Source organism: Agelaius phoeniceus, chromosome 1 (assembly GCF_051311805.1).
Source record: "Agelaius phoeniceus isolate bAgePho1 chromosome 1, bAgePho1.hap1, whole genome shotgun sequence".
NCBI lineage: Eukaryota > Metazoa > Chordata > Aves > Passeriformes > Icteridae > Agelaius > Agelaius phoeniceus.
Genome location: NC_135265.1, coordinates 20,701,285 through 20,717,904, shown reverse-complemented (window position 1 = coordinate 20,717,904; position 16,620 = coordinate 20,701,285). Strand labels below are relative to the sequence as shown.

General features: G+C 38.7%; 1 protein-coding gene across 1 annotated transcript in view; it reads left to right on the top strand.

The window, feature by feature from the left end:
* The window catches only part of LOC129130965 (macrophage mannose receptor 1-like), a 31,583-nt gene extending 15,069 nt beyond the window's left edge, over window positions 1–16,514 (top strand). The window contains exons 19-30 of the mRNA XM_054649682.2: window positions 1,218–1,318; window positions 2,576–2,718; window positions 3,656–3,770; window positions 5,046–5,194; window positions 6,703–6,805; window positions 7,649–7,881; window positions 9,341–9,506; window positions 10,495–10,647; window positions 10,892–11,008; window positions 12,428–12,595; window positions 14,498–14,539; window positions 14,942–16,514. Of these exons, the coding sequence (XP_054505657.2) occupies window positions 1,218–1,318; window positions 2,576–2,718; window positions 3,656–3,770; window positions 5,046–5,194; window positions 6,703–6,805; window positions 7,649–7,881; window positions 9,341–9,506; window positions 10,495–10,647; window positions 10,892–11,008; window positions 12,428–12,595; window positions 14,498–14,539; window positions 14,942–15,183 (1,732 nt within the window). The 3' untranslated portion in view covers window positions 15,184–16,514. The remainder of the gene's footprint in view (window positions 1–1,217; window positions 1,319–2,575; window positions 2,719–3,655; window positions 3,771–5,045; window positions 5,195–6,702; window positions 6,806–7,648; window positions 7,882–9,340; window positions 9,507–10,494; window positions 10,648–10,891; window positions 11,009–12,427; window positions 12,596–14,497; window positions 14,540–14,941) is intronic.
* Window positions 16,515–16,620: the final 106 nt, after the last annotated feature.

Genomic DNA, 16,620 nt, shown 5'->3' with positions numbered 1-16,620 from the left:
ACTCTCAGAGTTCAGGGCAGGACAGCTTCAGGTGACATGGAGTCGCTACTCCTCTACAAATGTTTTTGGAAACAAAGTGCGCTGGAATTATCTTAAATGTCCCCTGGAGCCTTGGATGTGTTGCAGACATGTCTCCTGTGGCATTCTTCTCTCCCACTGCATCTTTTTCTAGTGGATTATTCTGGGATTCAAAGCTTGGTCAGATGAGTCTCAGCCTCTTCATTTTAGTCTTTCTTCTGTTGTCACAGGTTGTCTTTGTTGGCCACAAACCACAGAGACTCTGTAGTCTCAGCTCCTGGAGATTCTGCTTTCTACATCACATTCACTGCTCAGATGATCCTTGTTTTCCCAGTCCTCCCTTGTTCCCTCACTAGTTTCATTCTCTTCCCTGTTGGATGAAGGTGTCACTATTTGCTGTGTACTCTTTCTCCTGGTTTATTAGGTACTGGTTTTTCTAATTTGACTCAGGAGGTTTGCAAGCAGCTAGGCATCCTGATGGACTCCTAATCTGTAATTAACTTCCAAAAGCATGCATGTACTTACTCAGTCTCCAAAATTGGAAAAACATTGAATCGTCCTGGAGGTGTTACTGCCTGAAGATTGTTAGTCTTGTCTGATTCATCACTTGACTTCCGGCACACTGAGGCCTTTTCACTTTTTTCTTGGCTACTTTTTGAAAATAAGCCCGTGAATCAATCATCAAACTAAGAATCAATTGATGCATAATTGGAAAAAATAGCAAATAGGTAAACAACATTAAAGATTTCCTATGCTTAACAAAATGCTTCCAAGGGGTTCCCAGTATATTGTTCAAGACCCTTTCTTACCCTACAAGAACTTATATTATTGTTTTTCACCCAGGAAATTGCTAAAATAAGCTCAAGTGTCTGTTTCTGTGCTCCAGAGAAATCCAGGTCAAGTCCTTGACTGGTGCATTTCCAGAACTCTATCAGTGTTTAGAGACCAAGACAAGTTGGGACCACCAGTAAAGATGATTTGTTCAGACCTGGTCTGAGTCAACACTGTAGGCAGTTGATATGAAAATAGTTTTCACTAATTCCAAGTGGAAGGTCTTGGTTTCCTTTTAACAGAGAAAAACATGTGTTTTTAAGCTGTGGTACACAAAACTTAAAATACAAAACTCCAATGTATCCTTTGCAAAGAAATACTGACTAATTCAACTTAGAATTATAATTCCCTCAAATGACTTCTTTCAGGTGGATGGATGGAACATCAGTGAACTATGTTGCCTGGGCTCCAAATGAACCCAATTTTGCAAATAATGATGAAAACTGTGTGGTCATGTATACCCATACAGGTGGGTGCTGTAACAACATTCAATCTGCAGAATATGCCTTAGGCCTGGGTGGGCTGTGGGGGCAAGGCTGGGTGGGTTAATATACTGAGCAGGCTGATGTTTCATAATGTTAAAAAAGCAAAGGAAAATGAATTGTAGTCTCTTCTTTCATTTATGTACTTTAAAAAAATTGAACTCTATGTAGCTAACACATTGAATTACACATGCAATTTTGTAAGAAAATTTCTAAGTGAATAAATAAATCAGGTAAGCATCAGACAATTGGCAGAGAGGGTCAGCATTTTTTCTGCTCTAACCTCTGTCCATTTTATTTTTAGGAGTCCACCTTCCCAGGATATTAGCGATCTGCTTTTGTTTCTGCAGTTCCTAATAACTGAGAATTTGGCCATGGCTTGGATTATTATTAAGCAATGTTATACAATATTTAAATTAAAAGAAAATATTTTTTAATATCCATTAATACAGAGAACTGGAAGCAATTGTGTTTATACGAGCCAAGAACTTAGTCTTTTTTTGGCCCAGTAAACCTCTTCTACTTTTAAACATTTCTGGTCTCAAAATCTATAGCTGAGGTGATTTTCCAAGGCTCTCTTAGAGGTGAATGAAAGGATATGGACACTTTTGGGGAGTAAATATTATGTCCTGTTTTGAAAACCTTCTTTCAGATAAGTCATTTCCTTAACTTCTCTGAATTAAAATGACAATATCTCCATTAAACATTAGGTGTGAAAAATTCTGCTGTAGGTAGTTACTTGTAAATGTCTGCAGCCAATTAAACATATGTCATTTTCTTATTCATTCCTGATCTGTAAAATGAGGATGATGATGTTAATGTTATCATCTTGCATCGCACTCCAATAGGCAGAAAATATATCAGAAAACTCAAGGACTGTGAGAAGCTCAGGTGGGAAGGTACCCAGGACTGAGCGCCTTATATACACAGAGCAATTCCAGAGACTTTACAGATCTCAAAAGATTTAAGCATTTGAACTAAAACTCCTGTCTGTCAATGCAATGGTTTTGAAATATTGAAATATCTCTGTTTCTAGACAAGTTATTTATATTCTAAATTTTGCTGGAAATGTGAATATTTTGAAGAAACAGACATACAACAACTTATTGTTCCTGGGGGAGAGAAACACAAATGCTGCAACAAGTTTTGCTTCCTACAATAGATTTTCTTTGGGAAAGGACACTTTTTATTTCAGTCTTGTTTGCATTTTGTTTTGTTTTGTTCTAATTCTAATTTGCTTTCAGGTACATGGAATGATATCAACTGTGGCAGTGTTGAGTTATTCATTTGTGAAAGGCTTAACAACACTGTTCGTCCAACTGTTGCTCCCACTTCACCACCGCCAAAGGGTGGGTGTACAGAAGACTGGCTCCTCTTTGATAACAAGGTGCAGTATGAAATATCAATATATTGTATTTTTAAAAGAGCAGAATGAAAAAAAAATCTTTGAATCAGTTTTTCAATAGTAGCAGGGTTTTTAGTTATCACAAATTTGGTTGAGCAAAAATATTTCAGTTTGATAGAGATCCTTTGTTTGAGATCCACTGGCTGTTGTCTTCCTTTCCCTTCTCTCTCTCAGTCCTGAGGAAAGGCCACAAATGCAGTGTCTTCCATTTCATGGTGCTCTCTCAAGCTAAAATCTCTCTCTCTTCCTCACTTCCTGGAAGAGGAGCTTCAAAGTCTCTTCCCTTATCTCTTCCCTTAATGTTCATATACCACTTCTGCCCACCTTCCATTTTCCTCAATTTTTCCACAAATTAACTGCTTGATTTTTCAGTTGCATGCTTTAGGTAGCACATTTGGGTTGCATGACTCTGACAAAGCTGTCTAATGACTTAAGCCTCATAAGATCATATTACAAGAAATGATAAATTCATGGCTTTCTTTACAATGTTGGAATAATTTTCTTTCTGTGATTTTCCTGTAAGAACCAAATCCTGTTTGACAAATAGGGCAACAGAAGATGACATATTTTGCTTCAATAACATATCTTTTTTGTTTTCTGAGGTCTTCTTCAGCATTCCTGTCATGGTCACATCTCAGAATTATGCTCAGAAAGTTTAATGCAATTTCTGCCGAGATCAGTAGACTGACATATCTCTTCTTTTAAATATATGCCAAAATATTGGGTTTTATACTCATTTTATAGTACAGGTCTTCTCTGTCATTTAAACCTAAAGACAAGGTAGAAAGTACTGTTAAATTAGCTAACCTCTCTTTTTACCTAAAATATCCAGTTTATTTTGTTTGCTACAAACAGAGATATTTTCATCAGAAATTAAAACAGCGTCTAGATTCAGATTTGGCACACTTCTCTTTTCCAGTGTTTTAAAGTCTTTGGCTTTAATGAAAATGATACGTTGACATGGCATGCTGCACGCAACAACTGCATTGATCTTGGAGGAAATCTGGCTACTATATCAAAAAAGGAAGAGCAAGGTATAATGTAACAATGTTTTGATAATGGTGACACATCATGTAATTTCTGATAAAAAGATTTAAAAATATGTTAGAGCTTCTGACATATATGCAGTTATTTATTCCATATCAATACAAATGTATGCCGAATGAGAAATTACACCTTTGGAAAAATGCTTGCACAGTGTCTTGATTATATCTTAAAATCATAGTTTGGAGGTTAATATAGGACATACTGCTGAAATATCATTTTTTTTATTAGAGTATTGTCATATAATTAAATGTCCACTTTTTTTTTTTTTTTTTTAAGAAACTATCTGATCCTTGAGGTGACATCCATCTCTGGCAGAATGTCACCTCATAGGTTCCACCTCTAGTAGAATCTGTGATTCCATGATTCTATGATTCTATGCCAAAATGTCACACAAAAGGAGTAATATCCAAACCCAAATCACTGGGCATGTAGCTGCTGAGCCAGATGCTGTGGGTGCCAGTGCAGGGCACATCCTCAGGAAGCAGGAGGCTCCAGTGCTGGAGTCCCAGCTTCCCCCTGTTCCCCTTGTTCTGCTGCAGCTCAGCACCTGCTGCTCTTGCTGCTCAGCATGTTGCAAATGTTTTAAGAGACCTCATTTTTGCTTGGGAGTTGTGCTGTCTCAGGTCCTGAGGGATGCACATGGATCTCCTACCTCACTCCGTCAGTGTTAGTGTTTTAAATTTCTTTTTTGTAGCAGAGGAATGAGATTACATCGGTGGAAAGTCAGTCTTGGTAGGAATTAAGGAGAGCAGCATCTGGTATTCCACAAATTCATACATACTTGGTTCATACATACTTAGTTACTAAGTAAGGTTTATTTTGTGTTATGCCTGTTTAGAAATTAAGTTATTAAGTCAGGATAAAAAAGAATTAACCAAAGAAGGAAAGGGAGTGCACACTCAGTGGACTCGATTTCTATGTGCCAAGGCTTAGTGTACTCATGTTAATTTCTGTAATATATTAGAACATTTTCCATGCTTCCTCAGATGATGAACAACATAGAAGAGTGTACAAATAAGTTCCTGTTTCATTAAAAATTTGCCCATCCTTGAATTTGTATACACTTTTTTCCAATTTTAACTTCAGATGACTGATGTTAAATATCTGTTAATATATATAAATTTTATTTTTGTCATGAGATTGGCACCTCATTATTAAGAGAAAACTCATCATCCTGGTTTCAGGCACTCCAAAGTCTGTGGCATTGGGGAAGAGTGCATTCAGTTTCCTTCCTTATACCATTTTTCTTTTTTTCCCTTCAGCTTTCCTTATGTCCCTCTTAAAAAATGCTGCAACTGATGCTTGGATTGGACTGAATGACATAAATCAGGAGCACACATACCTGTGGACAGATGGAAGCCCAGTAGACTATACAAACTGGGCAAAAGGTTCCCGAAGTTATTATAGTATGGTAAGCTTCAATTTCTGTTTGTCACTTAAACATTACAACTTTGGTAGATGAGCAAAATGTATGTAGCTACAATTGTATATCTGTCTTTTCCTTTATGAAGATTTTTACTAGTCTCATTGCTCTTTAAAAGCGGAGTATCCATGTGGGAGATGTATCTACACACTTTTTTTCAGCTTCTGTATTTGTCATGGTTCTGTGTGAGCCCAGACAGAGGTTTGGAAGAATTGTGCAAAACTCAGACATGTGAGCAATTTCCCTCACTTTTCCATGATTCATCGGGATATTCAAATTAACCATAGCATAAACAATAGAATTTTGGGATGCAGTGAGTGTTATTTAGATTTGATGAAAATACTTAGATAATTACATGCATTGACATTTCTTGGAACTGAGCCTGTCAAGATAAATGAATTGAATGAAATACTCAAAAGAGGGAGTCTGAGTCTTCCTTTCTAATTTTTATCTTTCCCTAATCTTCATTTTGAAAAATCCTTTCTCTATGCTTTGAAACTTCTGACATCTCTCTACCTATTGTGTGTAAGACAGAACATAGTGTTACTCAGTAATTGTGAAATGGCCAAGGTAAAATACTGCCCAATAGTATTGTTTCTATACCCCTGTGCTAGCTCTACCAAGTTTTTCTCTTTTCATTAAGAGTATTGCTTCATATTCAGTTAAAATGGAAAAGGGTTCTTTGAGGTCCAGCTACCATCAGGCTAGAGCAGGGTTTTAGAATCTCCAGGGCTTCCCCATCTCACACCTGCCTGTGCTTTCTGCAGAAGGCTGTGACCATTCCCCTCCAGAAATCACTGCACATACAACTTCTGTCTCTTGCAGACAAGACCTGGGCTAGTGCCAGAAGGGGGTTTGGAGGCAGCATAAGGTTACAATGAGGCAAGGGGGGGACAGCTCCTGCCTTCCCCTGCAGGAGGCCAAGCCACATCTTGTGCTGTGGGAGGAGAGGAGGAAGGTAAAGGGTCCAAAGCACAGCAGAAAGGGTGTGGGAGTTTCCCCAACAACGGGTTGTTTCTGACAAACTACCTCTACATTACTGCACTGTGGTGACCACTTTGCTTCCTAGTCCTGAACTGGGGCAGAAGGAGGAATTCAGCCCTCGAGGTAAGCTTCAGTGCTGAGGAGCAATTCCCCACAACTTCCAGGAAAACAGCAGCAGATCTGTGGGCCAGCACACACATGGGAACCCACGCACAGGCACACACATTCAGGGCCATGCACAGAGCTATGTACACCCAGGTGGCCCCAGACACATCCTCCTACCTCTGTGCTTTGCAGCTCCCTCCATCATCCAAGGGCAGACTTTCCTGGGGCTGAGTTGCAAAGGCCTATGGCCATACAATGTGTCTGACCATTGGTTGTATGAGTTTTATGAACTTCATATTATTCCTCTGTATGTGCTTGTATGTGACACATGAGTCTATGTGCCCAGAAGTAGGAATGCTTTCTACCTACCCACATCTTCTTTCTTGTTAATCTCACTTGTCTTGTAGGATGATTGTGTCTTTTTGATTAAGAACCCTATTGAACAGGCAGGGAAATGGAAAGATGAAGGGTGTAAAGCAAGCAAAAGTTACATCTGCCAAAAAAGTTCTGGTAAGTTTTCTTTCACTACTTTCTAAAAAGTTCTGGTAAGTTTTCTTCCACCACTTAGACCTGATTTATTGTGGTAATTTCAAACTGGTGCTAAAAGTGCATAAACAAGTGCTTTCCTGTAACTCTGCCCTAACCTAACTGAAATTAATGACAGTATCACATGCATTATGGACCATTTTAACAAGATGATCACACATTTTAGTTCTTTGGAGAAAATCTTTTAATTTTTTTCTATTTCAAAAACTAGACCAGTAAATAACAACAACAACAACAACAAAATAGAGCTATGTATCATCATGTAGTTTACTACTTTTAGCAATCAAAGGTGGCTGAGTGAATTGTCTTTACATCTTCAAAACTGGAATTTTTAATGGTATACTAAAAACACTGCAAGTTCTTTATATTTTTAGAACTTCCCTGCTTGATTTCCTTTGCATTCTTTCTTAGACAATTTCAGCAGCAGCAGTCACATCCCTCTGCTTGCTCATGGTGTGTTTATCATACCCTGTTCCTTGTCAGAAATACAACAAATGCCAATATATAATTGAAAAATTGAAGGAATTGTTCCCTTTAATGCCCTACATATGGTACAATATGATTTAGGTAGGTCTGTGCTTAAAAGGTATATTTTTGGGCATGATGCTTATGCTAAAAAGTCATTCTGACAAGTATTAGAAAATTTTGTCACAGTACATGAACATGTGGCTTTCACCACCGCAGAGATTTTTGGATATATTTTAATTTGCTATTGCAGTTTGTCTTAATTCCAGTATACTAGATCTTCTCTCAGGGTTATAAGTCTGAGCCAATATAGATTTTTGGTTGTTCTTTTGCTTGTTACAGACCCCAAACTGCCGCACTCCCGACCCACAGATCCGGCATTTGGCTTTAACAATTATGGTGATGACCGCTACGAAGTCATCAACTACAAAATGAGCTGGGAAAAAGCAGAGAAGAACTGCAGGGACCAGTCTGCAGAACTGGCCAGTATCCTGGATCCTTATGCTGAATCTTTCCTGTGGTTACAAATATTAAAGCACGGGGAGCCTGTATGGATTGGCCTTAACAGCAACATAGTGAGTCCAACCCAATTGCTTGTGACAGTCATAGCATTGCCTTAGATAAACTATTGGTCAGATCCATAGATATGTGACAGGAATCAAAATCTTGCAGAGGTTCCTGACTTCCCTCCACTTGAGGGGAGTTACACATCTAAATGTTTGTCCATACTGTAAACAAGAACTGCCACAGCCCACGCTTCAAAGACCTGAGTGGCTTCAGTGGTAAAAGCGGCAATGAAGCTCTCACTTCCTCCTCCATGGTCTACCACATGTTCCTGTGGTGGAGCAGTGCTTTCTGAAGGTATACTGTGGAGCACACCAAAGGAAAAAAATGAGTTAAAAATAGTTCTTTCTTTGTGAGTTCAAGTTTTTGTTTCAATTCACAGCCCAGCAGTACATGAGCTCATGCTGGGCAATAGTGGAACGAGCAGGGCTCTGGCAATGAGGACTCCTTAGGCTGGCTTTTGGAGCTGCAGCTGGTGCCTTGTGTAAAACTGCCAACAAACTCAGCTAAGAGTGGAAAGGTCTGAAATGGGAAGCATCAACAGAGGCATGTAAAAAAGAACACAGATAAATAAAATGTAGCTGGATATTTTTGGAATTGAAGCTGGGCAGAAATCAAGTGGAGAGAGGTAGAGCAAGAGCTTGGTGGGACACAGGTCTGAGATAGGGCACAGGTGCTGAGGCGAGAGGAACCTGAGCTGCACCTTAGTGAGAACACTGGGGAACTGGGATTAGGCAGGAATCTGGAATGAAACATGGCCAAGGGTCTCAAAGCAGACAGGAAAGGAGATAGCACAAGTAACACGATGGTAGGAAGGAAGGATCTAGGCTGCACAGGATGGGGTAGCAGAAGCCATGGGTGTGACTGATGTCAGTTATCCTCTGCAAACACTGGTGAAATCCACTGACCAAATACATGCTTAGCTCATCTCTGGTAGCTGGCCCATGCAAGACCCACAAACTTACCACAAGCCCAGTTAACATGGGTGGCAGAGTTCTGTGGTCCAGCCCCAAGGAAAGCCTCATGAGTTTTCTCTCTCCAGTGAAACCTCACATTTTCCTCTTTGCTTTCTAAATACCTAGAGAAGCCTATGTTAGAGGAATAGTTTCTCTGCAATCTTTATTTGATCTGTGTGTATATGTGGACTCATTTGATGAAATCTTCATCTGTATATTCACATTTATTACCTCAAGACCCTTTGCCCACTTAGGGCATGAGACAAATGGTGTGAATTGAATAATATAGGCTGCATGCTAAACATCTGTAGGACCACAGATGTGGTCCACCTACCACCTGCTGTGGAGAGTGGGAGTATGGAACAGTTTCTTATACATTCATTACATAATCTTGTGCAAGAAACCATGATTCTCATTTTTTTCCCCACCTTTTGCATGCATTCAAGTGCAATCTTAATGTTCTTCCAATCTAATTACTGTATGTGACATAATCATAATTGTGATTTGCTTTTAGACTGGTGGCCAATATGTATGGTCAGATAGAAGGAGGAGCAGATATCTTAACTGGGGCAGTGGAGAACCAAATAAAAACAAAGCCTGTGTCTATTTAGATTTGGATGGTTTTTGGAAGACAGCATCTTGCAATGAAACATTTTTATCCCTCTGTAAGCAATCTAATGGTAAGTTCTGAAATGGACAAATGTGTTTTGGGAGGTTGGAATTTGAGTTAATGTCTTTATTTGGATTTAGTTTTTCCACATATGCAGAGGTTGTGATAGACAGTGTATGCCTTGTGATAAACTCTTACTTTTTTTAAGGAGTAGATCCAGTCTGATCCAGTCTGTCTTGTGTGATTTCCAGACACTCCATTTCACAGGCCAGTCAACACATGCACATAAAAAGACAGCTGCAATATTTCATGCCACATGCCATAGTGGTTTTTTGCATCCATGTTTGTCAAGAACTACAAAATCAATCAACTTTAGCCTAACTATAAATATATTAATTATATACTTTCACATTTAAAAGTATCTTTTGAAATATTGTGAGTTAAGAAACTTCTGTCAGTGTAGGAGCCAAATCAATTAGTTTGTTGTTTCTCCCCAAATACATCAGTGCTCAAATATTACATGTAATTTTCAAACATGTTATAAATGATATATGAAAATCATAATTTCCGTGCCATAATTTAAAAAAAAAATATTCTAATTTAAGCTCTGTTTTGGCTCTAACTGGGTGATGCAATAGGCTAGAAATTCTGGTTTTATGTTGATTAGGCTCTATGATGCACAAGGGCATGAATACACAACTTCTCTGACTTTTCTAGAAAATGGCCAGACACAAGCCACAGAGTTGTGTTGAGGTCCTTATGTATGCTGACTCATTCCTCATCCTGTTTCACAAATTTTAGGTAAAAATTGGAGTGTTGAAGACAATTGCAATTAGACTGGTGTAAGCCTCCTTTAGCAGACTGGACAACCAGCTCCAACCAGGAAAGCTTATTACTAGTTTGTCAAGCTTAATTCAATACTTAATAATTAGTTTAGTCTATGGGATATTCCTTTTCCTGGAATAAATGTCGTATTTGTGGGGTTGATGTGTGGTCCAGGAGTACATGTTTCCCTTAGGTTTTAAAACTCCACTGAAACCTGTGTGTCTTCCTAATAGAGTTAATCCCTAGTGAGCCACCTCAGCTTCCTGGGAAGTGTCCTGAACCAAAGCGTGGTAGATCCTGGATTCCCTTCCGTGGGCACTGTTACTATGTTCACACCACTTCTGAGGAAAGTTGGCCTGATGCTTCCATGATGTGCATTCAAATGGGTAAGTACCCTTTTATATTAGGATATTTTACAGGTTGTTTCTTTGGTTTTTTAATCCAGAACCAAATGATAATACTTAATGCGTGTATCAATTATAAGCTACACCAGATTTAAATTTATTATCAACCATTTTTACTATATGGTAATGCTGATCATGCAGCATGTAATTATTTTTTACTGAGATAATTAATTTATAATGAAAAATCTCACTGATATTGTATGTAATCTTTAATTGATATTTTTAGGTGCCTCTCTGGTTTCCATAGAAGATTCGGCTGAAATGAATTTTCTCTTACTTTACTTATCTCCACTTGCAAGTGACTTCAGAAAGTTTTGGATAGGATTGTTCAAAAATATTGATGGTAATTATTTCACAATGCATACTGAGATGAATATAGAAACTAAGTAAAGAGAGTGAATACTAACACACTAAATAATAGTACAAATATGCTAAATGTTTAATAAATAATCAGTGAAAAAAACCTTATAAACATTCAATAGCTTTTCTGCTGAAACATGTAAAACATAAACCAGCAAGAGGCCTATCTTTCTGTATCTTTGTTGCAATTAGAGTACATTTGTCTGTAAAAGGTTTTAGATTAGCACTGCAGTAGTTGACTAAAAATGTTTCTTATTGCCTTTTTAAACTCAAAATACTTGACATTTAACCACTGTAGTATTTTAAGCAAAATGTTGTCTTGTCATTAAATGCTGAGTTAAATGAAATTTAAATTTATTTCTAAACACAGGGCATGGCATCTCATATGAGCTGCCTAGAAAAATTTATTAACCTAAATTTCAATGGTTTTTTCCATAAAATTTTGGTAGAACCTTTCAGTTTTATCCAAATATATTTAATGGGGTTGTGTTTTTTTGTTTTTTTTTTTAACTGCTGTAACTGCAAGTTTGGTACTCTATTCTATATCATCATAATTCTGAATACAGTTTTTCTTGGCAGACTTTGAGGGTAAACCTCCAGACTGAGTCTAGACTGGGCTCCAACTTCTGCTCAAGTCTGTGTTCTCTCAGCACCAGGAATGGTGGGGCAGGTTGATCTGCTCTAGCTGAAAATGAGCGCTACAAAAGCAGTGACCTGTTCCTGACCTGTCCCCTACAGTGTCACACCTCCACACTGTGCAAGCAGGGGCAGGAGGGAGGTGCAGCTGCAGGGGAGGGACGGAGGAAGTGGCACTGAGGCAGCTGGATATACCAGGATATGCTGCCACAAAAGCTCACAGAGAGGCAGGGAAGATAGCTATTATTCCTAATTGATATGAGATGCATGACAGTCAGCAGATGAGATGATTAACGAGAGAGCTAATTCAATTTGCAAAGATAATTAATTAATCCAGCTCTAATAAAGTAGCTATTTGCTGATCTTGAATATGCACATAAAGAAAATCTCCTGAGCATTCTGTATGCTGGCACTGCTGATACTGGCTTGTACAGATGCTCTGCTTTTATTAAGGTTCCCAGGCACAGTCCTGGGTGCAGGCTTCAGCTAAAGGTCCCTGGCAAGCTGGACAGGTCTTCCTTACATCAGTGACAGCTGTGAACACTAGTGAAGTTAACTTTGTGAACATTTGCATTTGGTACACTCCCACCTGAAAAGTGCTGAGTGTTAAAAGAGTGAGAAATAAGTGCTTTAGAGTGAGAAATAGGGGCTTGGTGATACCAGTTTAATCAATTAAAAAATCCCAGATCTGATCTGTCATTGTGACCAGTAGACTAGAAGTTATTCTCCACTTCATTCACTCACTAAGTAATACATCTGATTTTAGGAGAATGGATATGGATGGACAAAAGTGCAGTAGAATATGTCAACTGGGAGAAAGGAGAGCCTACAGTACTTTTTGATGAACACTGTGTTGACATGGACGTCTCAAGCGGAACCTGGAGGACCTATTACTGCTCTGTTGACCAGAATTTTATTTGCAAAATCCCCAAAAGTAAGTTTTGAATTTCTGTGCTTTGGGTTATTTTCAAAGAAGTGGTTGATGTACATCAGGCCATCAGTGTTTAGGCACTGGATGCACTTCATGCATTGATGTTGATGCATGTGCATCTGAATCAAAGCCAAGAGTAATTTCTGTTTAAAATAGTGAGAAATAATGTTGGAGAATAATCTGAGTCACTGTTCCCTCCCCTCAGTTTAAAAGCATTGGCTTCTGGGCATTTACTGGGCCCTGGGGTAGGGAAGGACAAATCATCTGCTGACAGTGCAGAGAAGATTCATGGATATTATGGTTAGAGTGCAAGGAGCAGTAGATGATGAACAGATGATCAAACTGGAGAGTGCTGAGGGGAAAGGCAGATACTCTCCTGATAGGTAAGCTGAGGGGGAGCAGTGCAAAGTCACTGAGCTCCTGCAGAGAGAAGGTAGGTGCTGCTGGTGGGGACAGTACCACCATGGTGAATTGTGCTGGGATCTGCTGGATGAGCAAGAAGAAAGCATCAGAGGGTGGGCAGTGGGGCTTAATTCATTTCTCTGCTGACAGGGGAGCAGTGAGACAAGTCAGGACAACCAGACAGCATGGTATGCTTCATTTATAATGGTTACTTGTGGCCCTTTGGTGTTTTAGATGACAAGTGCTGAGGAATCTGGGTGTCGCAGGCTGGGGCGAGTACTTTCACAGCAGTACTGCATAAAACATGAAGGATGTAAGTCTGCACACATGCAGCTGTCGAGGTCAATGTTTGCACACAACAGCTGGGAGACAGTGTGGAGTAGGTCACGTTTACTACTGGCTAACAGATCCACCACACAAATGTAATTCTGCCTGTGGATCCTCACATGTTGGCAGGTTGGCAATGGAGTCATCCATCACTTTTTAGGGCCCAGCCAGTCAGTCCAGCAAGCAATTAACTGAATCATACCCCCAAGCAATGGAGGGAGGAAAAGGAATTGGCCTAAAAATACAGCTAAAGTGCTAAGTACAACTGTGCTTTTCATTTTTGCAAGTGTAAAAATTGGAATTCTTTAGTGTGAAGTGTTAAGCTTTACCCTGTGGAAGAGTAAAAACTTTGAACACAATCTACCTTACATAAAAAGTGTTCAAAGCAATGAATGACAACAGTTAGTCTTGTCTACAAACGTTTTTAGCAAGTATATTTCATGGATTCAGCATCATTTGTCAAAATACATTTTCATATATTTTTTCAAGTGCACATACTTTGTACAGCTCTGGGGCCCCCAGCACAAGAAAAACTCAACTATGTTATTTTTAAACCTTTTGAAATAACCTACTTTTAAAATAGCCTACTCAGCTTGATTCAGAGAAGGATTTTGAAGATGATCTGAGGGCTGGAGCACCTCCCATATGAGCAGAGGCTGGGGGAGCTGGGGTTGTCTAGTCTGGAGTGGAGAAGAATCCAGGAAGACCTTATAGCACTTTCCAGTTCCTAATGGGGGCCCACGAGAGGGCTGGAGAGGGACTTTTTCAAGGGCATGGAGTGACAAGACAAGGGACTTTAAAATAAAAATGAGTATGTTTAGATTCTATATTAGGAGGAAATTCTTTAATGTGAAGGTGGTGAGCAACTGGGACAGGTTGTCCAGAGAAGTTGTGGATACCCAGCCCTGGAAATGTTCAAAGCCAGGTTGGGTAGGGGCTTGTGAGAAACTTGGTCTCTGGAAGGTGTCCCTGTCCAGGGCAGGGGCTTGGAAGTCAATGATCTTTAAAGCTCTTTCCAACCCAAACCATTCTATGATTCTATGATTATTTAATAGCAAAAATTTAAAAATTTTTACTTTGTGTTATGAACAAAAAGTAAAAATTATGTATGCAGAATTTATTTCATTGAACTGTTGCTTTCAAACTGTATAATATACATATTTCTTAATTTTGAAGTTGCTGAAGTTGAGCCAACCCATGATTCACCTGTCAATAATGGTAAGTTGGTTTCTTTTAAGCCAAATAAGCAGAAATTTCAATAGGTTTATAGGCATTCATTATTTACAAGTGGAATTTCCTCCAGAAATTTTCATTTTAATACCCATATAACTGTCATGATTATTTTATTTTAAATCTGTTTAAAATGAGAGCACTTCTCTCAAACTGGATGTCTTCTTTTTTTTTTCCTTACAAGTTGTATATCTAGTACAACATAATGTTCCTTAGAACAGATTGGGCCAAATTTTGCATTATTTAGCTGGAGCATGCATCAATTTTAACTGCTATTATGATTGTTCAGTACTTTTGTTTCAACTCAGTTGCTTACTTAGGGAAATATTTGTTGTATGCAACAACACTCTCTGGGCATCTGTAGCAATTGTTGTGTTTTGTCTTCTACAGCATCAAGAAACGAAGCTCCTGCTGCTTCATCATCAAGTGGTTTAGGTGGGATGATTTTTGTACTGGTCTTCCTTCTGCTAGCTGGCACTGGCCTCACATTGTACTGTTTCTATAAAAGAAGACGTGATCGACAAATGTTTACAGCTGGGTTTGACAATGCCATATACCGTGGTGACATTGGAACTCATGAATCAAATTGTCTTGTGACCAATATTGAAGAAAATGAGCAGGCAACAATTTAATAGGCAGGGTAATCTTGGGCTTGATTTTAAAAAGAACTAAAGTGTTGGCATACATAAAAATTCTTAAGGAAAAGGAAAGCAATTTTCTCCTGTGTAAATTCTATTTAATTTTGCATGGGGTGCTTCTTGCTTTCTCTACTAGCAGGACCAAGCAAACTTGCCAGGCAGATCCAGAGATCTGCTCACAAACTTTAGTACCTGGGAGGGTTGCTGAGCTTTCACACAGACCTGGAACTATGTTGTGTCAGCCAACATTCAGGCAGCTCCAGCCACCACACATGTCCAACATCATCTTTAGGCACAAGAACTGTGTTCATCATATTCAGTTGTGAGAATATGGTCCTTAGCATGTTCCAAAAAGTTTATCCAGACCTGTAGGTACCCTGAAAATGTCCTGTTGATGTCCAGTGCAGACTGGCAGAATTGCACAGGTTGGACAGGATGTCCAAGCTCACCTGGTGCAGATCCCTGTTTGAAGCAAGACTAGGTCCTAGCCTCAGCCAGGCAACTGCTCCAGAACTGTGGGTCCCTGTCTTCTCTTTGCTACTGAGGTACCACAGAAACTCTTTGTGTTGCCCATAATATCAGAATTAACATAATTTCCTCCTCTGTTTATGACTGATGAAAAGCAAAGTGTAAATTGTATTTCTTCTGTGCTGTAGTTCTGTAACATATGCATTGAAAAAACAATTATGATGAGAGGTGGGGATGTATTGTGAATATCGTCGTTTATCATAAACAGTCAAGTAGTTTAAACAGTCAAGTAGGGATCTCAAAGGATGCTGCAAAAGGGCAGGAAGGAAAGAGAAATTATACTTAATTCACACCTGAACGTTGACATAAAATGTATTCTTGATATCTCCAATGCCAGTGTAGATTTCATAATTTTTTAGGCCATTTTGTCAAAGCCTAATGACTTTAGAAAGTCTTTTCTAATTTCTAACCAAATTCTCCCTGTGCAAGTCTGTTTTAAACTTTTGAGTCTCATTCTAGACTTCCATCATGATGGACCTGATGGCATTGCATCTTATATAGGTCTACTGATATAATTCTCAGGCTTCATAAACCTTAAAATAGTCTCACATACAGGTGTTTTTTATTTTTACTTTCCAAGTGTCTTTCATGCCAAATGCAAACAACCAAATGGCTCAAAGCTCTTAGTGCAGTGGATGTCCTTATTTAATTTGATACTTTTTGATATTTTAATCTTTTGACTGGTTTTAATTGTGTTTAAGTTAAAATATTTTGTGTGTGTATGAAAAACATGTAAATAAGTTTTTATTCTGTGTTGGTTCACTAAATGGGAATTAAAAGACTGATTCTAAGTAAAAGTGTGTGTCTCTTCTTAAACAGAACAATTTATCATAAAAGGAAAAAGAGAAAGGAGGGATGGGGCTCTTAAATTTTTATACACAAATGAGCACCACTTTTCGTAGT